At 35.0% G+C, this 26,612-nt stretch overlaps 1 protein-coding gene across 40 annotated transcripts in view; it reads left to right on the forward strand.

Moving 5' to 3' along the window:
* DOP1A (DOP1 leucine zipper like protein A) overlaps nt 1-26,612 on the forward strand; it is a 98,548-nt gene that overhangs the window by 17,955 nt on the left and 53,981 nt on the right. For 26 of the 40 annotated variants that reach the window (XR_013534368.1, XM_054254187.2, XM_078369623.1 and 23 more), the window contains 5 exons: nt 4,111-4,301; nt 7,780-7,961; nt 16,646-16,816; nt 18,875-19,064; nt 21,529-21,627. Coding sequence is in view for 39 of the 40 variants with exons in the window: in XM_054254187.2 (XP_054110162.1) it covers nt 4,164-4,301; nt 7,780-7,961; nt 16,646-16,816; nt 18,875-19,064; nt 21,529-21,627 (780 nt within the window). In the remaining variant the exon portion in view is untranslated. The remainder of the gene's footprint in view (nt 1-4,110; nt 4,302-7,779; nt 7,962-16,645; nt 16,817-18,874; nt 19,065-21,528; nt 21,628-26,612) is intronic. The other 14 variants (XM_078369628.1, XM_078369634.1, XM_078369630.1 and 11 more) reach the window with 3 other exon arrangements.

Consider the following 26,612-nt stretch of genomic DNA (forward strand, 5'->3'; position numbering starts at 1 on the left):
AAATTTCAACTGCTGATAAATTTATGCATGTGTTTTACTCTATCTACCACAACAAGTACATTCTTAGGTTCATTGACTAAAATGTAGTTATTTTATGCTAATTTTATATGCTTTCAGAAAATCCAGTCCAGTCGATACTTTTCCTGAGTTTAATTTGGTTTTGCTGTCCTTTTGACTCTGAGAAACAGAATTAGAAATGTTTTCGATTGTGTTCACTCTATCCTTCATTCCATATATGTCACTATTAGTATTAACTGTTTTATTAGCTATCAAAGTTTACAGCTTTGCTTGTTTTAGTATGCTAGTCTTTTGTATCTGACATATATACAGGTATTGCTTTGTATGTATTCTGTGTATGTGTGTTTATGGTTAAATCTTGTATTTAAAAGTTGGTAATTAAGTAGCTTGTATCATTTTTAATTTATTACCAGTCTTTAACCATTATGTTTAAACACTTTAATCATGAGTCCAACTTGAGCCTCACTATATTGTAAGTTACATGTTTTCCAGCATACAGACATGTATAAAACATAGTTCCTACTCTTAAAGAACTTCCCTGGTAGGAAAATTGCATAGCGATTTCTTACATAAAACAAAATTAATTTGATGTGCAAGGTTAATACTATTTTGATTCACGTATTTAAGTTCATATTTATTGTGAGTTCCTTCGAGTACTTCAAAATACTGTTTTATGTTCAATTTGCCGCTGAGTCCAAAGCTTGAAGGCACAGTAGTGTCTCTCCCACCCTCCCATATTTGCCGGGGATATGTTCTAAGACCCCCAGTGGATGCTGAAACTGCAGATAATACCAAACTCTGTAAATACTGTTTTTTTTTTCTATACATATATAACAATGATAAAGTTTAATTTACAAATTAGGCATAGTACTGCTGCACTTTACAGCTATTATTAAATAAAATAAGGGCACAAGCACTGTGATACTGTAACAGTCAATCTGATAACCCACACAGCTACTAAGGGATTAATGGGTAGTTAGCATCAGTAGCATGAATACACTGGACAGAGGGAGGATTCACTTTGTTATGTGAGAGATTTCGTCATGCTACTCAAAATGCTATGTAATTTAAAACTTATAAATTGTTTATTTCTGGAATTTTTCATGTAATATTTCCAGACTCTGGTTGACTGAGGTTAACTGAAACCCCACAGACAACGAAAATGTGGATAAGGGTGGGAGAGAACTACTGTATGACTGTTTTTCCCCCCACATAAACTTTATATTAAGTCCCCTAGCATCAATACCCAGTTTTAAAGAGAAAAATAGATTGACTATATTATTTTGTTCTCTACTCTCACCCATCCCAATTGGGAATGAAAGTATCATGAGATCAGGAATGTTCTCTCTAGTCAGCACCTAAATATAGTGCTTGGCACATGGTATAGTGAAGCAAAATAATTTCATGTCAAGTGAAATCACATTTACGGTGATTACTCTCTTCAAAGATAGGATTTGGGGCTTGTCATTTTTGTGGATAAAAGAAGTGAAGTAGAGAATTGGGAAGCCCATCTTACCTCTCTTTGGCACAGCCTTAACCAAGGAAATTTTGATTTTATAAATCAATAGATTTTTTTTTTTTAAACACAAACAAGTTCTACTCATTGGCTGTATTCTCTAGTGGCTCTGAACCTTTGTGTTAAAAAACTGTTTTAACAGTTTTCTCAATTGTTTGAAAATATTATAAAAGAAGTAGACTCTCCATTGAAATGTAAGATGTGTAAATTTTCCATGTAATTTAAGGCAATTCATAGATCCCTGCAATTCACCTATTTAAAGTATATAATATGGGTTGGATGTGGTGGCTCACATCTGTAATCCCACCACTTTGGGAGGCCAACATAGGTAGATTATGAAGTCAAGATTTTGAGTCCAGCATGGTGAAACCCTGTCTCTACTAAAACTACAAAAAGTAGCCGGGCATGGTGGCAGGTGCCTGTAATCTCAGCTACTCAGGAGGCTGAGGCAGGAGAAGCGCTTGACCCCTGGAGGTGGAGGTTGCAGTGAGCCGAGATTGCACCACTGCACTCCAGCCTGGGTGACAGAGCAAGATGACTCTGTCTAAGGGGGGAAAAAATATATATATATACACATACATACATATATACGTACATACGTATACATACATACACATGTATGTATATATGTATGTATACGTATGTACGTATATATGTATAGTATGTGTGTATATATGTATGTATATATATGTATGTGTGTGTATATGTATATATATGTATATGTATATTTGTGTATGTGTGTGTATAATATGATGGTATTCAGTATATTCAGAGTTGTAAAATCATCGCTACAATTAATTTTAAAACATTTTTGTCATCCCCAAAAGAAACCCTATATTTATTTTGAGTTCATTCTCTGTTTTCCACCAAATCCTCTTCTCCCCCCAACTCTTATCAACCACTAATTTACTTTGTCTCTATAGATTTTTCTACTTTTTTTTTTTCGAGACGGAGTTTCTCTGTTGTTACCCAGGCTGGAGTAAAATGGCGCAATCTCGGCTCACCGCAACCTCTGCCTCCTGGGTTCAGGCAATTCTCCTGCCTTAGCCTCCTGAGTAGCTGGGATTACAGGCACGCGCCACCATGCCCAGCTAGTTTTTTGTATTTTTTAGTAGAGACGGGGTTTCACCATGTTGACCAGGATGGTCTCGACCTCTCGTGATCCACCCGCCTCGGCCTTCCAAAGTGCTGGGATTACAGGCTTGAGCCACTGCGTCCGGCCACGACATTGGTTTTTAAGTGGAACCTTGATTAAATTCTTCCTATTATCCTAGATTATCTATGGCTTGTAACAAATTACTCCTGAACTCAGTGGCCTGTAACAAAATATCCTGTGGGTCATGAATTTGAGATACTTAGCCTATGTAGTTCTGGCTTCCGGTCTCTCATGAAGTTACAGTCAGGCTGCCAGCTGGGGCCATAGTCAAATTAAGACTTGGCTGAGAATGGAGGATCTGCATCTAAGGTGGCTCACATGGCTGTACAGAAAGCTTCAGCTCCTTGTCATGGGTCCTGCCTTCTCCATAGGGCTCCTTGAAAGTGTCTTCATGATATGGCAGCTGGCTTCCCCCAGAAGTAATGATAAGAGAGTAAAGGAAACCAAAGTGCTTTTATGACCTGTTGGCCATTAAACATTGTCTCTTCTATGCTATTCTTTTCATTAGAAATGAGTCACAAAGTTGACCCTACGGTGCTGGGGGACTAGGCACTACTTTTTCAAAGAAATATCAAAGAATTTGTGGATTTGTTTTGTTTTGCTTTAGTAGAGAAAGAATCTTGCTCTGTCACCCAGGCTGGAGTGCAGTGGGGCAATCATAGTTCATTGTATCCTTGAACTCCTGGGCTCAAGCCATCCTGCCGCTTCACCTTCCTGGGTAGCTGGGACTACAGGTGCCACCATGCCTGGTTAATTTTTATTATTATTTTTAAATATATTTTTATTTTTTAGAATCTCACTGTGTTGCCAAGGCTGGTCTTAAAACCTTGGCTTTAGGCCATATTTCATCCTCAAGCCTCCCAAGTAGTTGGGATTACAGGTGTGAGCCACTGTACCCAGCTATGGACATACTTTAAATCACCACATGTTCTTGTCTGTTTTATTCAAAAAGTCTAATTCCAAACAGCTAATGGGCCTTCATTGCTCACTTATTATTTAATAAAATGATCTCCAAATTATTCATTTTAAAAATTGCCTTCTATGTTCCTGATTCTGCCAATCTAACCAGACTTAGTGTATTTTAGGATCAGAACAAAGTAAAGGAGCGTATATATCAGAAATGTTACATAAATATGACAGGGAAATAACATGATTTCTAAATTGATATAAGAAAATTTTCTACACTATTACATAATAAATTTTCACAGTCATTTTTCCAATTCCTAGGAAGGGACACACAGATTGTTATCTTTCAGGCTGTCTTTGAATACGTCCATGACTCTGCACACTAGCTGAAAAGAGTTTCAACCACTGCTAACAGTAGGAAACATTTTCAAGTTAGTCATTACCTTTGTAGTAGGATCATATGAACCCATTTTAATACTTTGAACCTTGGTTTCTCCTGCAAACTCTTTTGTAGGTAATGACTTTACATGAGTTTGGAACTGGTCTCTAGTGGGACATTGTGGGAGGATGAACACAGAAGAGCTGGAGTTATTGAGTGACTCCAAATACAGAAACTATGTAGCTGCAGTTGACAAAGCACTAAAGAATTTTGAGTACTCCAGTGAATGGGCAGATTTGATATCAGCACTTGGAAAACTTAATAAGGTATGTCTGCATTATCCATTTTGTAAAAGGAGTAAAAATTAGAAATCTGTATTTGTACTTGTTAGATTTCTCTAAATCTTGAAGTAAGAATGCAAAAACATAAATGAACTTTGGGTTACTCTTGGTAGTGCTATTTTTCTTCATGAGTTGCATGTCTATATAGTCAAGTATATTGTTAAGGCTTTGGAAGTTTTGATTGAAAGAAATAACAGTGCTTGAAAAATACAGTTACCACTATGATTATTAACTATAAAAACAAGAGAAGGAAGGAAGCAACTGTGTTAACTATGAGGGCTAGTAAATTTCTGTAATTGAACATCAGAGATGATCCTGGAATTCCTGGCAGCAAAATGAAAACCTACAGATGGAAAGCAGAAATTCCTGTGTCCTTTCCGAATGGCATATAGCAGCAAGCAAACACTTTGTATCTAGGCAAGCTGTAGTTATAATTTGGTACTTTTTACAAAGGCAGTTATATACAAGCAGTTGGTTATGCCTTGCAGCTTGTTCTTGAGTGATTCTTCTTGACATGTCTGAGTTTTATTCAGTTACTGTGGTGGCATCATTGATCAACTTTTGGCTCTTTGTTTTGACCTTTTTTTTTTTTGTAAACATCAGTTTTTTTCACCTCATACCCATAGTTAAGGTTTTGTTTTTTTTTTTAAATTGTTACTGAATGGGAGCATTTCTAAATGTTAAAGGGGTTAGATAGGAAAGGAGTGGTTTTTCAATAACTTATTTTATTTTAGATAAGGTCTTACTCTTTCACCCAGTATGGAGTCCAGTGGCATCATCATAGCTCATTGCAGCCTCCTGGACTCAAGGAATCCTCCCACCGCAGCCTTTGAGTAGCTGGGACTGCAGGCATGCCACCGTGCCTGGCTTATTATTGTTTTTATTTTTTTAGAGACAGGGTCTTGCTATGTTGGCCAGGCTGGTCTTGAACTCTTGGCCTCAAGTGATCCTTCCACCTTGGCTTCCCAAAGTGCTGGAATTACAGGCATTAGCCACCACACCCAGGCTATCAAATAGCTTAACATACAAATAAGGAAAGAAATTTTTCTCAAAATACATACAAAGATGTGTGTGGGGGAAAAAATGCAAATTGCTTTTCCTCTCCTCTCACACCACTACAATCAATGCAGAAGACTTCCATGAACCTAAATTAAGCGGTTATTTCTCCCTTATCAGCAAGCAAGCAGTCAGTTCTACCATGGACACCAGCTTGATGTGCCCCACTTCAATTTGGGTACTATCTACTGGAGATAGTATCAGATCCCACAAGGTTGAGGGCTAAGCCCATAAGACTGCCTTTCTCTTTTGATGCCAGTTAAAGCCCCAGGTTGTTTTACCTGTGCTTCTGACCAACTGGCTATAAATCAGATTTCCACAATCCTTTCTTTAGGTTTTATTTGCTAGAGCGGCTCACAGAACTTAGGGAAACACATTTACTGGTTTATTATAAAGGACATTACAAAGGATATAAGTAAAGTGGTACATAGGGTGAAGTATGAGTGAAGGGATGTAGAACTTTCATGCCCTCCCTAGGAGTGCCACCCTCCAGGATTCTCCACATGTTCAGCTGGCCTAGAAACATATTTTGAGCCTTTTGAGACTTCATTGGATTGGCATGATTGAAGCATGGACAGCCGTGTAGAAATGGCCTCTCTGTGCAGCATTCCTTCCTTCTGGTTAGGGGGCAGGACCCTTTCTGAAATGGGGGTCTTTTGACCTACAATGAGACCAAGTACTCCAGAGAATTTCATTATGGCCAGCTCCAAGATAGAAAGATAGGGGAAGATTTCTGCCTTAGGGAGAAAAAGGAGATGAGAAGAGGACAGGAAAAAGTCAGAGAGAAGTTGTTTTTTTGAGGCCTGGTTTTGAGGCCCCAAAGTTCCCCAATATTATAATAAGGTCAGTGGGAGTTATGAGCCAGGAAACATGGATGAAAACCTACACATACACTCTCACAATACCACACCAGGACACTAGTTTTCAACCTGATATGACAGATAATCACTTTGATACTCTAAAAAGAAAAGTTTACATTTTCAGTATGCCAAGGATTGATCTTAAAATTCGATACAGAAGCTTCTCTTTAACATGTTAGAACTTCTGACATTTATCATTTGAGGTTTGAATAATTCTTTATTTCTTTACAACATCCACAAGAACTTGCATCTAAAAGTACAAGTTTTCTTAAAGGTAGTTAGGTTATTTCTTTTTCTAAAGAGTTCTGAAGAGTCTGTTTCTGAAGATATACTGGGAATTGGTATTAAAGACAAGTCATTAAATGATGGAAATTAATTTGCCTAATTAGGTACATAATTCATTTTTTTAGATTAATCAATAGTCATGAAAATAGATTTCATGATATCTAGATAACTTAAAAGTAGAATACCCAAGTTATTAATGAAACAGCCAAAATTGTGATGGAAGGAGGCAAGGATTACATATGTGTATATATATACATTTGTGTGTGTGTGTGTATGTGTGTGTGTGTGTGTATTTTTTGAATGTAGTCTAAACATGTTTTAGTATATAAGTTTAATGAACCAGGAGATCTGGTGCGGACTCTTCTATTATACTGCCTTTGATAGTCATTTCATTTATTATGGGGAAAAAAAACTAATTTTTTAGTTTTTTGAAAAAAACTAATCTAAAATTTCAACCTCAGTTTATTCTTCTGTAAAATAAGACTTTTTATATTTCTTCTAAATTCCAGTTCTAACACAGTCCGTATTCATTCTGAGTCTTCACTTTATGACATTCTATCAATACTTTATCATAATACTGACTTCTAGGTTCAAACTAAAGAATTACATTTATTATAAGATCTTCTTTACTTAACTACCCTTGAGTGGTTGGTAAGATAGGATCTCTCTACAGAAATTTGGCCCAGACCATTATTTCTAAGGAAAGTTATGGTTGAATAAATAAAACAAAAAGTTGTTTTGTCCAATTAGAAAATGAGTTTATAAAAATAAATGGGTAATTATAATCTCGTATAGGTTTTCTTATAAGCGTTAGAATTACTTGCTATAATTTGATATGCCAGAACAATGGTTGTACTTTTTCCAAGTATTGTAAATATCTATGATGAGGCCAGACTTTATTTCAAACAAAGTAGCAAAAATAGATTGAAGGCTGATTCATGTAGCTATCTTCTCTTACATCAAATATTACAAATTTACCAAAAAAAAAAAAAATCTAAAATGCCTCTCTGCTCCATAAATTTGTTTTGGAAAATATTATTTTTCATTAAAAATGTTATTCTGTTAACAGGTTTATTTTTTAAAGAAATTAATTAAGTTTTTAACATTTCCTCAATTTTAATTTTAAATATGATATATATAGGCAAATTGACAAAATATACAGATCTACAATGATCATTTTTAATGATATTATGCTAGAAAATGGAAGTAAAATGAATGCAGTATTTTGTTTTTCTCAACTACATTAAAATGCTTTCTTTAAGGTTTTACAAAATAATGCAAAGTACCAGGTAGTACCCAAAAAGCTGACCATAGGCAAACGCCTAGCTCAATGTCTGCATCCAGCATTACCAGGTGGAGTTCATCGGAAGGCACTTGAAACATATGAAATTATCTTCAAAATAATTGGACCTAAGCGACTTGCCAAAGACCTTTTTTTATATAGGTAAGAATAATTTTACTATATACATATACACACACACACACACACACACACAAATAATATAAAGAAAATATAGTGCTAAACTTTTATACTTTCTGCACTAAAAATTAAAAACTTGAAAATTCCTTAATGATTAGAAGTTTTCAGATATCAATCTTATTGAGTCAGAAAAATGTCTTTAATGTTCGTTTTGTTTTTTATTCTTATACGTCATTTATTAGAAGTTTTCATTCAAAGTTGTTCAAACTATAGTACATTCTACCTTCTTAAGCTTGAAAACTGGCCTGAGGAAAAAAAATAAGATACCTTGATCTCTCAGCAACTTTCAACATAGTTGAATCTTCACTTGAAACAGTCATTTCCTTTGGTTTCCATGATACCACATTTTCCTTTTTAGTTACTCTTTCACAGTCTGCTTTACCAACCTTTCCTCCTTTATCCAAACTCCACACAGTTTCTTAGGGCTCACTTAATACAGTACCTTCTTATGTTTTCACTTTGCAGTCTCTCCTTAGGCAAACTTAGCTATACCCATGATTTATTTTTTATTTTAAATTATACTGTATGCATTTAAGATGTGACATAACATGCTGCAAAATACCTAAAGACAGTAAAACAGTTACTATAGATAAACAAATTAACATAGCTGTTGTCTTACATAGTTATCTTATTTTTTGTGTATATGACAGGAGTAGTTAAAATATATTCATTTAGTAAAAATCCCTAATAAAATATTATTAATTATAGTTATCATGTTTTACATTAGCTCTAGATTTGTTCCTCTGTCATTTCCCATTTCCTCTTGCCCCTGTAAACAACTGTTTTCTATATGCTGACTCCCAAATGGACATTTCCAGTTCTGGCAACAGCTTTAAACTCCTGCTTGCTTGACGTCTCCATATAGATCTTTAAAGGCAACTAAAGTTCAAACTGTTTAAAACTAAACTTACTTCTCCTCCTATTAACCTGACCTTTCTACAGTGTATATATTAAAGCTCAATAAATGGTATCACCATCTGTCCATTTATACAACCCTCAAATCCAAGAGTTACAGTTTCTGCTTTGTTTTCCCCACCCACATTCTCCCACCTCCCATGTACACAGTCTGTTGTTGAGAGTTCTGTTTCTTAAGAGAAGAGATGGTAGAGTCAAACTACCTCTGTGATCTGGGGCCATTGTCCACACCTGTTTGTGTCATTACCTGCACAACAAAAATAAGATTATCAACCTCATAGGGTAGTTAATAGTATTGAAAGAGTTCATACATATAAAATGCAATGGGCAGCATATAGTAAGTTCTCAGTAAATGTTAGCTGCTATTCTGATAGCTGTCTCAAATATATCTACTTCCCTGAACCTTCACTGGCAGCATGCAGTCTAAGTAAACATCTCTAGCTTGGGCTTTGTCACCAGCCTAACATTCGTCTACCATCTTTTCTTACCTCTTCTACCCTTTTCTCCACATAATACCAGAGTAGTCTTTTTAATATATTAAATAATGTTACTCTCTTGCTTAAAAAGTTTTATTGACTTCTTCTCAGCTCACTTAAGAAAAATTAGGGAAAAGCCTTTACCATGACATTGAATACTTCCTGAAGTATTCTGACCCTGGCTCTGTCAGTGACCTCAACTCTTAATAAACTAAATCTAAACGATTACTATTTTCCCCCAATTTATTCCACTCAGATCACACAGGTCTCTTTCTTTATTCTCTTTGCTATTCCCTTGCCCTGTAATTCTCAAATCCAGGCCTTTGATCAGATATCAGCTCCTCCATAGACTTGTTTAATTATCATCTGAAATGGCCCTTCTTCCACATTTTTGTCCCCAGTATTCTGTTCTATTGTGATGTGTTTTTAGTTAGGTTTTTTTTTTTAATCCTGTTGTTATATGTTGGACTTAAAAAAATCTATGAATTGGATAAAAAGGAATAAAATAATGGCATTTGCAGCAACCTGAATGGAATTGGAGACCATTATTCTAAATGAAGTAACTGAGGAATGGAAAAGCAAACATTGTATGTTCTCACTCATAAGTGGGAGCTAAGCTATGAGGATGCAAAGGCATAAGAATGATACAGTGGACTGCCGGGCACGGTGGCTCACGCCTGTAATCCCAGCACTTTGGGAGGCCGAGGCGGGTGGATCACGAGGTCAAGAGATCAAGACCATCCTGGTCAACATGGTGAAACCCTGTCTCTACTAAAAATACAAAAAATTAGCTGGGCATGGTGGCGCGTGCCTGTAATCCCAGCTACTCAGGAGGCTGAGGCAGGAGAATTGCCTGAACCCAGGAGGCAGAGGTTGCAGTGAGCCGAGATCGCGCCATTGCACTCCAGCCTGGGTAACAAGAGCGAAACTCCGTCTCAAAAAAAAAAAAAAAGAATGATACAGTGGACTTCGGGGACCCAGGAGAAAGGGTATAAGGGGGTGAGGAATAAAAGATTACATTTTGGGTACAGTGTACACTACTCAGGTGATGGGTGCACCAAAATCTCAGAAATCGCCACTAAAGAACTTAATCATGTAAGCAAACATGGCTGTTATGCAAAAAAGCCATTGAAAAAAATTTTTTTAATCTATGAATTGATGCCTTTCACCAATTTTGGAAAATTTTCAACCATTCTCTTTTGAGATTGCCTTTACTGCATCTGTCTCTCCCCACTTTTGGAACTATGTTTAAACATGTTATGTCTTCCCACTATGGCTTTTCCATCGCTTAACCATTTTTCAGTTTTTTAACTTTTTTGTCTTTATGCTGCATTCTCAGGAATTTCCTCTGACCTAGTTTCCAGGTCCCTAATTCTGCCTCCCCTTTTCTTAACCACTTAACTTTTCTTTTTAAACTGTCGATATAATTTACATACAGTAAAATGAACAGGTCCTAAGCGTTTAGTGTGATGTTTTGACAAATTTAGTCAATTTTGTAGCCACCATTCAAAATAAGATACAGAACATTCTTGTCAACCCAGAAAGTTCCCTCCTACCCACTTCTACTGAAAACGCCTACCATTTAACTACATGTATTTCCCTCAATCTGCAGCTTAATTTTTAAAACTTTCTAAACGGTATCTTTGAAGAACCAAAAGTTCTTTATGCTGTCTTTTGAAGTTTATTTTAATGAAGTCTGATTTATCAACCTTTTATTGAGTGGTCCTATTTGCTTCTTGTTTAAGGAATATTTCCTTGGTATATTGGTGTTAGAATGAAGAAATACAAAAAGTGTTTTTCTGTATTGACATTGTATTTAGAAATTTAGTTAAGTTTACTTATTCTTTCTAATAGCTTTTGGAATTTTGAGATATACAATCACACTATCTGTGAATAGCAAGTTGTATTTCTTATTTTTCACTTTTAATAATTTTTTTTTTTTTCCTTATTGTATTGACTTAGGTCTATAGTAAAGTGTTGAAGAGAGAGTAGGGACAAGTATATTTTTGTCTGTCTTCTCACTTCAGGTAGGAAATGTTAAATGTTTTGGAAGGTTCAGTCAACCTTCCATTTCTGGAATATATCCAGTTGGCTCGTGATTTAGAATCCTTTTTGTATCACTGGATTTTTTTTTTTTGTTTATTTGTAGTTTTTAATCTTTATTTAGTAGAGGATGGCCATGATATTACATTTCTATCTGATTTTGGTTTCAAGTTTATACTAAGTTCATAAAACAAATTTCAGATTGTTCTCTCTTAGTCAGCTCTCTGGAACAGTTTTTATAACATTGGTATAATTAAATATTTAGAAAATTTTATCTGAAATTTGTCTTCATGGGAAGATTTGTAATTACAGATTAATTTCTTTAACAGATATGGAACTATTCAAATCTATTTGTTAGTTCAGTAAATTTTTTTCTCTAGAAATTTACCCATTTTTACTAAATTTTTAGATGCATTGGCCTAAGTTCATAATATAGTCCTTTCTTTGTCACATGTAGGATCTATAGTAATGCCTCCTCTTTCACCCTTGATATTGGTGACTCAAGCCATCCTTTTTTTCTAATTGATTAGTCTTATCATAAGTTTATAAATTTTGCTAGTCTTTTAAAAACCAGCTTTTAGTTTTACTGATCTTTTCTACTGTGTATGTGTTTGCTCTCTGTTCTGCTCAAATAAGCCTTCTCTGACCACCCTGTTTAGAACCTGCTTCTGCTCCAATCTCATTGTTATTCCCCTGTACCTTTTTCTCCTCTGCTGTGACATTTATCACTATCTGATATGCATGTATGTGTTAAGACATGGAATAACCAAGCAATTAAAATACATACATATATACTCTCCAAAAAATAAACTTTATAAAGTTAAGGAGCAGGGATTTCTTCCTGTGATTAAGTGCTCTATTCTCAGTATCCTAAAGAATTGACAGATAGCAGACCCTTAATGAACATTTGTTTAGTGAATAAAGAAACACTATTTGCTGTACTCAACTCTTAGATATTTTAAAATATTATTAAAGAGAAATTAGCATGGAAATATAATAAAGATAAATGAGCATGGATGTCTTTTTTTTTGGGGGGGGGGACAAAGTCTCACTCTGTCCCCCAAGCTGGAGTGCAGTGGTGCAATCTCAGCTCACTGCAACCTCCACCTCCCAGGTTCAAGCAATTCTCCTGCCTTAGCCTCCCAAGTAGCTGGGACTATGGGTGCCTGCCACCAATACAAAAGTACAAATAATGTTTGTATTTTTAGTAGAGATGAGGTTTCACTATGTTGGCCAGGCTGGTATCAAACTTCTGACTTCGTGATCTGCCTGCCTCGGCCTCTCAAAGTGCTGGGATTACAGACATGGTGTAATCCCACACCCAGCCAAGCATAGATGTCTTAAAGATAGTATGTAAAGCCAGTAAAAGTATTTTTAATAGTAATAAATAATACATTCCAAGAGTGGTGTTAAGAAAACTGAGCATTGCTTAATCAGTGTTGCATGTAATTTTCTAATAGTTGATAGATTTTCCTTTCTCAAGGCAAGATTTACATAATTCCTGCCTGCTACTTTTTAACTCTTAAGAGTAAGTTTACCTTAAGCAACACAGTTATTCTTCAGTTGTAGTGTACCTGTTTTTATCCTTAGTATGTTATGTAAGATTAAATTCTAGAATACCGTTTCTAAGTATGGCACATATTCTTGTACACATGCACACACAAATGTTATGGAGTAAATTATATCATGGTTTTATAGTACTTTGAAGTATAGCTATTTTAAAAACCAAAATTTATATTAAATGTAAATACATTTATTTTTAATTAATGATTTCTTTTGTCTCAAGGTTTATAGTTTAACATAAATACAAATACTTTTAAAGTTTTATAACCTTTTACATGATAGAGTACCATATTGCCTTGTCAAGGTTATTTCTTTTTAATGTGATACAGTGCAGAAAGATGTTACTAAGAAGGCTAGAAGTGGAGTTTGAATGCATTAAAATATTTAGATGGGCATGTAAAGTAAGCTTTTTGTAAAATAATAAAATTAATTACATATAACATGATTCAGCAATGCTTAGTTTTCTTAACACTATCCTTTGAATGTATTATTTATTACTATTAAAAATACCTTTACTGGCTTTACATACTATCTTTAATGTCCTATCTGACCTCGTGATCTGCCTGCCTCAGCCTCTCAAAGTGCTGGGATTACAGGCATGGTGTAATCCCACACCCAGCCAAGCATGGATGTCTTAAAGATAGTATGTAAAGCCAGTAAAAGTATTTTTAATAGTAATAAATAATACATCAGTGTTATAAGACACTATCAGTGTCTGCAGACACTATCAGCATTTAGGTGACAAGAGAATAATTGAAATTGCCTAGGCACATTGTAAGTAACAAGGAGGGAAAAAGGAAAGTGGGCATTTTTAGAGTATTTAGGAGTCTCAGTATTTAAAGATTAGGTGGGGGAGAGTAGCCAGTGAAAGAGAGTCAGAGATAGGAAATGTACCAAGAGGCTGGACTCAGTGGCTCATGCCTCTAACCCCAGCACTTTGGGAGACTGAGGTGGGTCACCTTAGGTTAGGAGTTCAAGACCAGCCTGCCCAACATGGTGAAACCCCATCTCAACTAAACATAAAAATTAGCTGGGTGTGGTGGTGAGTGCCTGTAATGCCAGCTACTAGGGAGGCTGAGGCATGAGAATCACTTGAACCTGGGAGGTAGAGGTAGCAGTGAGCCAAGGTCGCAGTGAGCCGACATTGTACCCCTGCACTTCAGCATGGGTGACAGAGACTCTGTATCAAAAAAAAAAAAAGAAAAGAAAAGAAAATGTACCAGGAGACAGAGCAATCCTGGAAGTCAAAATAGAAGAATACTTCAAGAGAATGCTGTGGTTAATAGTATCAAATGTTAAATAAAATAGGATAAGGGTTGAAAATAGAGCATTGGATCTGGCAGTTGGTAGACATTGGTGAGCAAAATGAGAACAGTTTCAGTGGAGGGGGTAAAAGTATGGTGATTGATTAATGATGGAAGGTAATAAATAGAAGAAATGTATATACATATGTGTGTGTGTGTGTGTGTGTGTGTATATATACATATATATATATTTATATTTATATATATGTATGTATTAACAATTGATAGAGGATTGTGGCTTTACACCAGAAAGTTACTTAGAATAAAGATTTTGGGGCCGGTTGCAGTGGCTCATGCCTGTAATCCCAGCACTTTGGGAGACTGAGGCAGGTGGATCACAAGGTCAGAAGTTCAAGACCAGCCTGGCCAAGATGATGAAACGCTGTCTCTGTTAAAAATACAAAAAAAAAATTATCCAGGCATGGCAGCAGATGCCTGTAATCCCAACTACTCAGGTGCTGAGGCAGGAGAATTGCTTGAACCTGGGCAGCAGAGGTTGCAGTGAGCTGAGCTCATGCCACTGCACTCCAGCCTGGGTGATAGAGTGAGACTCCATCTCAAAAAAAAAAAGGTTTTGGGATTTGGTTGTTGCTGTTATTTTTTTCTAATTTTAGAATTTTGAAGAAAGATGTGAGTACATTTGTATTAAAAAGCAAAGTTGTCAGTTGAGGAAGAAAGATAGAAATTTCGGAAAAGAAAAAAGATAACAGATGAAGCAGGTCCCTGGGTAGGCAGATCATGGCCCTGGGGCACAGTGAAAAAAGGTACCCTGGAAGAGAGAGACTGTGACTGTATCTTTAGATCAAACAGTACCTAAAATGAGAGATGGAAAAGTAGAAAGCTGAAGCCATTCTTGATTATTTCTATTTTTTATAAACTAGGAGCAAGAGAGATTCTTAGTTCATTTGTTCGTCACTTGCTAACTACAGGACATGGTGCTTGAAACTTAGGATACAGAAATAAAAAGATAGTCATAGTCCCTTGTTTTCTGATATTCACAGTCTGTTGGAAAGATACACGTTAAGCAATTCAAATAAAGAATGATAAATGTTTTAGTAAGTAAATATTGGGTACTATGAGAACATCAAATACGGGGCCTAATCTAGTCTAATTAGGAGATAGTCTCCCTAAGGAAATGGCTTCTTAGGCTGAGGCCTGAAAGTTTGGGAATCACCCAGACAAAAAGGCTTTAAGTAAGAGATTGGAAATTATATCTATCAGAGCAGCATAGGGAAAGGTATGGACACTAAAAAGAGTGTAGAAGGTTCTAAAAGAAACTAGAAAGGAATTCTTCAGTATAGCTCGAGCAGAGGTTACAGGAGTAAAATTGGTGAGAGTGTATATGGACTGTACAGAGGTATGTAGTCTTCATTTCTTAAAAGACGTTAAAGGCCACATTGGCAATGGGAAATCAGTGAAAGGTTTTATTGAGAGCTGCTTCAGGGCAATAATGAAGCAATACATGTTAAAACATGAAGAGCAAGATACGATAGCAGCTTCTAAATAGCTATCTAGTGGAGATACAATTTATTATATTCAAAATTATCTGGGAGAGTGACTTGTAGAGAGAACTTGACCTGATGACTGATTGCAGGTTACAGTAGAAATTTTTTTTTTTTGATCTAGGGTCTCGCTCTGTCACTCAGGCTGGAGTACAGTGGCATGAGCACAGTTCATTGCAGCCTCTACCTCCCAGGTTCAAGCAGTCCTTCACTCTCAGCCTCCCAAGTAGCTGGGACTACAGGCACATGCCACTGTACCCAGCTAATTATATTTGTTTTTTGTAGAGATAGGGTCTCACTATGTTTCCTGGGCTGGTCTTAAACTCCTGGGCCCAAGCAGTCCTCCCACCTCAGCCTTCCAAAGTGCTTGGTTTACAGGTATGAGGCAACTTAGCCAGGTTAGAGTAGAAGATTTTTAAAGCTACTGAGGAGGCTGAGGCAGGAGGATGGCATGAGTCAAGGATGAGTCCTAGATTTATAGCTTTTGATCAGCCAGATAGAAGCCAGATAGATAGTGATTCCATATTTTCAAATGACAGTTATTACAGGGAAGGCACATGTTTTGCTGGGGCATGTTGGTGAATTCTGTTTTGGAATTGTGAAATATGAGAACTTTGTGAAACAGCTAGGTAGCTATTGGGTTTATAAGTATAAAACTTAGGTGAGATAACTGGTCTGGTTTAATGGATATAGTCATTAATATACAGGTATCATTTTAAGCCAATCAGTAAAACTTTTTAATCAAAAATAAGTAAAATATTTATACATATAATTGCATATGAATTAGTATTTTATAGTTACTTTGCTTCCCTCTCCCTGTTTGTCCTTATTTTTTTTTTTAACAGTTCTGGATTATTTCCTCTTCTTGCAAATGCTGCCATGTCTGTGAAACCAACATTGCTCAGTTTGTATGAAATATATTATCTGCCTTTGGGTAAAACACTGAAACCTGGTCTACAGGGATTGCTTACTGGTATTCTTCCTGGCTTAGAAGAAGGATCAGAGTACTATGAGAGGTAAGATTATATTTGGTTCAGTTAGGTAATTGAAGTCATGGATTTTTCAGCAAGCATCTTTAGGTAAATATGTTTTAACATCACAAATGAATTATTCTAGACAGTTCAGTGTATCACATGAGTAATTTTATAGCAATAAAACATTATTATAGTTTATCTAGTCTGTGTATCATACTGAAAACATAGCTAGTGGTAAAAGCATAGACTTCAGAGGTGGATATACTGAGTTGAAGTCCTGCCTATACAAACACTGATTTTAGGCAAGTTTTTTTTAGTGTCTATGAACTTCAGTCTCCTCTTCTTTAAAACAAACATAATACCTATTTCTTTGTGTTATTATAATAAGAAATTACTTAGTCCTTTGCCAAGCACATACAAGTCACTCAAGAAAATTGTGACTGATAATTTAAAATAATAGATAGGACATTTAGATTAATGAAAAGGATGAAAATTAGTTCATGTAGTAATAATTTTTAAATTGCTAATGGGAGAAAATAGCTTAGTAGCCAGTACAATGCTGTTTTGCTAGCTGTTAACATGGTAGTCTTGGTATTTAACTGTTATTTGATCTGTTTGGTGCCCATTATTATTTTTGGGAGTTAATAATTGTAGGCAATGCATTATGGCATTAAGTATCTCTAATATCGCATTACTAATATGCTTATTTTAAAAAACTGAGTTGAGGCAGCAAAAATAGAAAATACCAAACTTACTTTATAAGTAGACTTAATTATTAAATTTAAATATTTTATTCACGTGCATTGCCTAGTTATTATTTTTCAGCTGCTCCCATCATGCAGTAAGAATCCGATTCTTAATATATTGAATTACCTTTTTAAAGGCTCCTTGCAGAAAAAATAATTTTGTCCTCAAAGTTTAAAGCTTATCATCTCACTTGTTTTAATTAATTTTACTTTTTTACCTATTTGCCTTTAGTTTCATAAATGTAATATGAAATTATTTCATTAAGCTTATAAATTAGTTTTGTTTAAAACTGTTATTTTTCTCTTAAGCATGGACTTGATACCAATTATAACTCCGCTAGTTACAATTTAAAATTTTATAGAAGTTGAATAATGATCTTTATAACTGTGCTATTCCCATGATTTACCTTGTTAATGTTTTGCTAGTTATTTCATGTAAGTTCTGTAAAAAGATTTGTAAATGTTATTCTTTTACTGTGTAGATAAATTGAGGCCAGAAGAAATTACAGGGTTAGTTTTAAGTAGCAAGTAAACAGTAGAACTCATCAAATTCTCTTCACTATACTACAGTGTAATAGACTTTCATGTATTGCATTGTTTATCTTATGTTAAAAACAAATTTTTTTTTTTTCAACTTTTATTTGGATTCAGAGAGTACATGTGCAAGTTTATTACATGGTTATATTGCATGATGCTGAAGTTTTGGGTTTGGATGATCCCTTCACCCAGGTAGTGAGCTTAGTATTCAATAGGTTGTTTTTTTTTTAGCCCACTCCCCTTTTTTCCCTCTCCTAAAAAGTAATCTTTAAGTGTATTTCTTCTTAAAGCAGTGAGGTATCTTTGATTTTGTCATAGATCTAATTCATTGAAGTTTTGAACTATATAATGATTTCAGAAAGAAAGATTTGAAATGTCTTTTTAAGATTTTGTCGAAAGTCAACAGAACATATATTCTATAGGATTACTATTAACTGAAATGTATATGGTGTTTTAATACTCAAGAGTACTTTAACAGCCCAGTGAGGTAGGTTTGTGATGTCTTGTGATGTTTGTTTTTCTTGTCTTGTGATGGAGTTTTTCAGATCTCTGGATCTGTTGTTCTCTTCATTTTACAAATGAGGAGACTGAACTGAAGAACAATGAAGTGACTTCCTCAGCATATATAGTTAGTAAATGGTGGAGCCAGGGCTTAAAGTCAGTCTTCTGACTTCTTTCAGTCTATCACACTTGTTTCTAGGGTGGAACATATGACTGTAGCATGGATATTTGCATACATTCTGGGAAGAAAGTGATTTATTTTTAAAAATATGAAACTAAATGTTTCCCTTTTTAAACCACTTTATTTATACCTCAGAACAAATACGTTGTTGGAAAAGGTTGCTGCTGCTGTGGACCAGTCAGCATTCTACAGTGCCCTGTGGGGTAGTCTTCTCACCAGTCCTGCTGTGCGTTTACCTGGAATCACATATGTTCTTGCCCATTTAAACAGGAAGCTTTCTATGGAAGATCAACTTTATATCATTGGCAGTGATATTGAGCTAATGGTAGGTCTAAAAATATGGTTGCTCATTTCACAAATATTTCCTTAGAACCAGACACTATTCCAGACATATATTAAGGATTGTATAATGAATAGAGTTTCCATTTTCATGGAGCTTACATTTTTCAGATCTCTGGAGTGGTATACTCCTTAAAATACAAAATATTTCTATCACCCTTAAAAGTCCTCCATGTCTCTTTTCAGTCACTCCCCTTCCTCTATACTCCCAAGCCCTTCAAAACACTGATCTGTTTACTATTTCTATGGTTTTGCCTTTTCTAGAATGTTACATAAATCACTGAATATAAGTGGACTCATTTTTTGTGATCTTTAGATCCATGTTGGTCAGACTGGTCTTAAATGCCTGCCTTGCTCTCCCAAGGTACTGGGATTACAGGCATGAACCATTGCACCCGGCCTGTGTGCATATACCATTAATCAGTTAATGGACATTTGGGTTGCTTCTATATTTTGGCTGTTAAAAATAATGCCCATTGAACACTCATGTATGAGTTTTAGTATGGACATGTGTTTTCATTTCTTTCAGGTATATACCTAGTAGTGCCATTTCCTAGTTTTTTGGTAACTCTGTTTAGCTTTTTGAAGAATTGGCAAATTTTTTTCCTAAGTGACTGCACCAATTTTTATTCCCACTTGGAGTATATGAAGATTTCAGTTTCGTCACATCATTGCCAACACTTCTCTTTTTTATTATACTTCTCCCAGTGGGTATAAAGTATTGTCATTGTGGTTTTGATTTGCATTTCCCTAACGACTAATGAAGAACATATTGTGATAATTGGCATTTGTATAGCTTCTTTGGGTAAGTTTCTGTTCAGATGCTTTGTCCATCTTAAAAATTGGGTTATTTGCCTTTTTATTGTTGAATTGTAGGAGTTCCTTATATATTCTGAGTATTAAACCCTTATCATATTATATGATTTGAAAATATTTTCTCCCATTCTGTAGATTGTATTCCCATATTCTTGATAGAGTCCCTTGAAGCAAAAAATTTCAATTTTGATCAAGTTCAGTTTATCTAATTTTTTTTCTCTTGTTGCCTATGCTTTTGACATTATATTTAAGAAACCATTGTTTAATCCAAGGTATCAGAGATTTACTCTTTTTTCTTCTAATGTGTAAATTTATTAGAAATTGCCAAACTGTTTCCAAAATGGCTATGCTTTTTAAATTCAGGTTTTAAAATATACTGTTACATTTATTTTTAATGACTTAATGTAAATTTTAAACAAATCTTTTTTTACTTATTAAACAAATGACACACATGGAAAAACGTGCAAAATATCACAAAGGAATATTCTTTCTAATATTCAAAGAGATTTAGATAAATATGAATAATCAAGTAGAAAATGGATTTGAGTAGATAATTAACCAAGGAAATAAACATAATTCAAATATAAAGAGATGATCTATATTGTAATAAAGAAATAAAAGTTTAAACTACACCAAGCCAGTTTTCATGTCTAAAAAAACAATGGGAAAAAAAAAGGTATTAAGCAAGCATGTGGAGAAACAAATCATCATGCAAACTTGGTGGGAATATAAAGTGATAGAAACCTAATAGAAAGCATTATGCTATTTATTTATTTATTGACAGTCTCACTTTGTCACCCAGTCTGGAATACAGTGGCAAAATCTGGGCTCACTGCAACCTCCGCCTCCAGGCTTCAAGCAACTCTCTGCGTCAGCCACTGAGTAGCTGAGATTACAGGCGTGCACCACTGTGCCCGTCTAATTTTTGTATTTTTAGTAGAGACAGGGTTTCACCATGTTGGCCAGGCTGATCTCCAACTCCTGACCTCAAGTGATCCACCCACCTTACCCTCCCAAAATGTTAGTATTATAGGCGTGAGCCACCACGCCCAGCAGTATTATGCTATTTAAATTGTAAGTGCACATATCCCAAGAGCTGGCAATTCTATTTTGAGGGATTTATTTTAGAGATATAGTTGTATATTATGTAAATATTATATATTGCAATGTTACTTACAATAGTAAGTGCTTAGAAACAGTATAAGTGCACATAATTAGAAGCTTGGTTGAATAAATTAGAGTTCATTTACATAATAAATACTTTGGCCATTAAGAAATGAAGCTCTTTATGTAGTAATAAGGGAAGATCTCTGAAACATGTTAAATAAATGAAAAAGGCAGAGTTTAGAATATATGTATGTGTTTTTCTTGTATTCGCAGAAGATACTTACTAGTAAAACTGTTGCCTATGAAAGGGAAATTGGATAGTTGGAAGTTTTGCTGTATAGTCTTTTGTACTTCTTAATTTTTAAACTGTCATGATGTGTTTACTATTCAAAATAATGTAAATATCTTTAAATATCGATTGGATCCTCAGAAGCATACTTTTGAGAAAATTAAGAGTTGTTAACGTTTTTATAGCAAAATATTCTCAGTGTAATAAACAATAGATGTTAAAGATGCTGTTATTTCAGGTAGAAGCAGTAAGTACTTCGGTGCAGGACTCAAGTGTCCTTGTACAGAGAAGCACACTGGACCTCATACTCTTCTGTTTTCCATTCCACATGAGTCAGGTAAAATATTAATGCTGATATTAATATAAAGCATTCTTGGAAAACTGTAGATTGATAATGTGTAGTTTTTTTTAAAGGCATGTATGTTGAATTCTTGTATAAATCAGTAAGCACATAGAAAATAAGTTCCTTTTGAAGGAGTGGAATTTGTCATAAAAAAGAAAAAACTAAAAAAAGCTCCACTGATTTGATAAGAATGTGGTAATTCAAGTAGATTATTTCATACTTTTGAAAAAAATGATAACATATAAAAAGCAAGAGGTTCTCATTCCTAACTCTGAGTAAGCCAAGACTGAGACGCAGGCCTTCTACCCAGCCATCATCTGTATTGATGTTATATTATCTTGTTATGCTGATTTTAACATGCATGCCAGACCCTTAGAAGAGTTGACTATAACTTAAGAGCCAGCCATATGTTTACTCATTGTGATACTCTTTTTTTTTCTTGGAGACAGAATATCACTCTGTCACCCAGACGATAGTGCAGTGTCGCCATCTCAATTTACTGCAACCTCCACCTCCCAGGAACAAGCACTTGCCTGCCTCCGACTCCCAAGTAGCTGGGATTGCAGGTGTCTGCCAACACACTGGGCTAATTTTTGTACTTTTAGTACAGATGGGGTTTCACCATCTTGGCCAGGCTGGTCTTGAACTCCTGACCTTGTGATGCACCCGCCTCAGCCTCCCAATGTGCTGGGATTACAGGCGTGAGCCACCACGCCCAGCCTTGTCACTGTGATATTTATTACAAATAAGTGCAACTTATATTAAATTTATTACAATAAGTGCAAGTTATTGTAATAAATTTACTACAAATAAGTGCAACTAATTTGACAAATCATAAATGAAGATAATTCCTAGAACTTAATTTAATCAGTGCCCTCATTTTAAAAGAGATTATCTAAATTTCTTTGAGTTCTAAACCTTGATGAAGGTGATTTACAGCACCAAAATATAGGCATTCAGAATGGTAGAACTACATACCTAACAAAAGTAATAAGTATAGAGAATAACTACCTTGGACAAGAAAATTTATTCCTAAAAAGATATTAGTTGAAGAGACTATTAATTGAGTTTTTCCTTAAGAACTGTGATTAATTGATAACTGTAGTGAATTTTCATTATGACTGGACAAATTTTTCTTCATTACTCTATTAAGATTTTTCTTTTACTTTAATTTGATGTTGAAATGTTAATAAATAATTCTACACTTCATTGTATATACTGTCACTAATTGGAATGTAAATCACTCTCTGTTTCTATTTTGAGTCTTTGACCCTTAAACCAAGGGATTTTATTCTATCCTTTGGCTTCTTACAAAAAGAGTCAACTCAGCATAATCTAAATTTAGCAAATCTCTAGTATAGGGAGGGCCAAACAGCCCAAAAGATAAGAATGGTTTTTGCTTTGTCTTAGAAAACAAAGAATATGCCAAAGTGACATATGTAATCCAAAAGTCTAAAATATGTGCTGACTGGATCTTTAGCCAAAACATTTATTGACTTTCAGTCTTGAACTTTCCCATTGCTTTCTTACCTTCAAAATATTCAACATCATTGGGCCCTCATTTGATACATGTTTCAACAAGATCTGAGGAATTAAGTCATAGTAGACTCAAATTAAGAACTTAATTGGTAATCTTAATATTATTATCAGTGTTTCCTAAGCTTTTCTCAGTCTATTCTTTCTTACTCTACCTTCTCTGTATTCCTATCAGCCAAAATGTTCTAGATTCTTCCATTATGTAATATGTATTATGAAAACAATAGCTTTGTTGAATGTGTTTTTTAAAAGTACACACCCAATTCTAATAATCTTGTAATTCTAATACTTTTCTCCTTGTTAAAACTCACTCTTTGAATGAAGAGACCCCCACAAACAGCCTTTGTGTGAGTAACATGGCTGTTTATTCACCTAGGTGCAGGTGGGCTAAGGCCAAAAAGGGCGTCAGCGAAGGGTGTTGAGATAGGAATTGGTTTTATAGATTGCGGCAGATCTTTTGGGGAGGGGGCAAGGGTGTTGGAATAAGATCATTTATAGTGGCGGGAGTAGGGGCAAGGAGTATACATTACCATAATTTCAGTTACAGTGGTGGGTGGGGTAAGGCATAAGAGTAGTTAAGATGGCAGGGTTGGGTGAGGAGTATTCACATTATCATAAGAATGGTTAAGATGACAGGGTGGGGTGAGGGGAAGTTTATGTCCAGGTGAAGCTCTGCAGGCTTGGGGTGGGGGGTGATCAGCTGAGGCAGGCAGGATTTTAGCCTTTCTGGGTCCGAACTTGCACATGGAGGCCTTACACTCCCTACTACTCCACTCAATTCTAATACAGTTCTCCCTATTACTGTACCAAACTGAATAAGGATTATGATGTAGTCACCTTAGTTTCCCACTTTCCCTCTTTCTGTGTCTTACAGATTCTTGGCAAGTATGGATTGTATTATAATTGTGACTTAACAGTATTTTCATTACCATATTCCAAAAGGATGATTGCTGTTAGGAACTTTAGCAGTGGGACGGACTGCTACATTTCTTTTACTTGTTTCCTGGAAAGCACACCCAAATCTGTAGTACTTACACTTTGAGATTATAGTAGACTTTTTTCATATTAGAAATAGATGGTGATATCAGTTGTAATCAAGAAGCAATTTTTTTTATTTTTTAATGGACATGAATTATATACATTTATCCTGTACAATATGATGTTTGAAATACGTATACATTCTGAAATCTGTAAATTGAGCTAATTAACATTCATTACTTCACACTTAATTTTTAAAGTGAGAACACAAAATGTATTCTGAGCAGTTTTAAAGAATACAGTACATTGCTAACAACTATAGTTACCATGCTGTACAGTAGATCTTTTTGAACTTAATTTTCCTATCTGAAATTTTTTATCCTTTGACTAAAATCTTCTGCTTCCTGCTTTCTTAAGAAAAGTAGTTTTTCTCCCAAAATAAGATGGGGAGACTTTTGTACTTTTAAAGTTTTTGTGACAATATAATCCTTTATCTGATGTTGGTTAGATCAGAAGTTCTCAGATGCTTTAGTTGTAGCGCCCCATTACATTCTTTAAAAATACTGAAGGTCCTCAAAAATCTTCTGCTTGTATTGGTTAGATCTATGTTTATCATATTAGAAATTACAACTGGCAAATTTTAAAATATTTACCGATTCATCTAACAATAACAGTTATTAGCATAAATAACATTTTATGTAAGTAACTCTTTTCCAACATATAAAAAAATTAGTGAGAAGCATTGTTTTGTATATGTGCTGATTTCTTGATTGTCTGGCCTAATGGCAGAAAGCAGAGTGCTTTACATCTGCTTCTGCATTGTCTTTTGTGATTTGTTCTTTTGGTTAAAGTGTGTGAAGAAAATCTGCCCTCACATTGATAAATAGCTAGAATATTGAGAAGTATTTCAGTAGCATTTTGTGTTAAAATTACATGTTCTTTGATATTATACCAAATTTTGCAAGGTGTAGATTTTAAAAATTAGTTACAATATTGAGTCTTAAACCATATAAATGAACTTTCATGTTCTATTTCATTAAAATCCACTAACCTTTCTTGTACTTTGAGTGGATCTTTCAGTCATACATGCTTTTGTAACGTCATGATTGGATATTTAGGAAATACTGGCTTACTGAATTATGAAGATCTGAATGTTTTCACATTTATTATACGATACCAATCGTGTTTATTACTGTTGGCACTGATCTCATTGGTAAAGATTCTTAGATATGGGGAGAAACTTTTAAGCCCAGTATTGAGAAGCTTTCAAGCTAGTTCAAATCAAAATAGTACAATTTCAGCAGATGTGGCTCACAGCTGTAATCCCAGAACTTTGGTAGGCCTGGGCGAGCAGATTGCTTGAGGTCAGGAGTTCGAGTCCAACATGGTAAAACCCCATCTCTAATAAAGATACAAAAATTAGCTGGGCATGGTGGCACATGTCTGTAACCCCAGCTACTTGGGAGGATGAGGCAGGAGAATTGCTTGAACCTGGGAGGGAGAGGTTGCAGTGAGCCAAGATCACACCACTGCACTCCAGTATGATACAGCGAGACTCCATCTCAAAAAAAAAGTACACACACACACACATATTTATATACACACACAGTTTCAATCTAAGTGCAAGTTTTCCATAATTCTACTTTACTCTTGGAAATTCAGCTTTTATTATTTGTCATGATTAGTATTATTTTCCTTGAAATGACAGGCTCACTTTGAGAAAATGACTACAAAATGCCCAAGTCTGCATAATCATAGTTGGTGTTAGTAATTCTTTCAGGTAAAAAAAATGACATTTTGTGAGAAAACTGGTAGTTAAACTCACAACCCAGTTACACAATTGGTTTTTCTTGAGACAACTATCATACTTCAGTATACATCAGAAGTACTTTAAGTGTATCTTTCACTTTATGATGCAAAATATTGAAAGACATGCACTCAAAGGTTAATATTTAAGAAAAAAAATTTATATCATTTTAACAACACTTTTAAATGGAACTGACTTCTTTTTTTTGTTTTTGATTTTACTACAAGTACATGGCAGTAAAAATATAATGATTACAAGTATAGTGGGTGCCACTGTTGTGCTGCCTCTTTTCATGCTGAGGTGCATCAGGGCAAATGTCAACAGAACAAAAAGCCCCATAACATCTTGGTATTGTTATGAATATGCATAGTTTTATTTATTATGAATATGATTAGTTTTTATTTTGTGGACCCCCTGAAAAGGTCTTAGAGGTACCCAGGGGTCTTGAACTGTACTTTCAGAATCGTACAGTTCAATAGAAGACATTCGTGTTCAAAGGAGTGAACCTAATTTGTCAGTTGTTGGTGATCTGTGTTCTGTATCATTTCAGTTCTTTCTCTGATTCCTTTAAAATAAATAATCTGGGTGAATCCTTTCTAATTCTAATTCTATCAAAGAAGCATGGTATAGGACAAAGTTCACTGGTCTATGATTAAGG

The sequence above is a fragment of the Callithrix jacchus genome, chromosome 4 (genome assembly GCF_049354715.1).
Source record: "Callithrix jacchus isolate 240 chromosome 4, calJac240_pri, whole genome shotgun sequence".
In the NCBI taxonomy this organism is placed as follows: domain Eukaryota; kingdom Metazoa; phylum Chordata; class Mammalia; order Primates; family Cebidae; genus Callithrix; species Callithrix jacchus.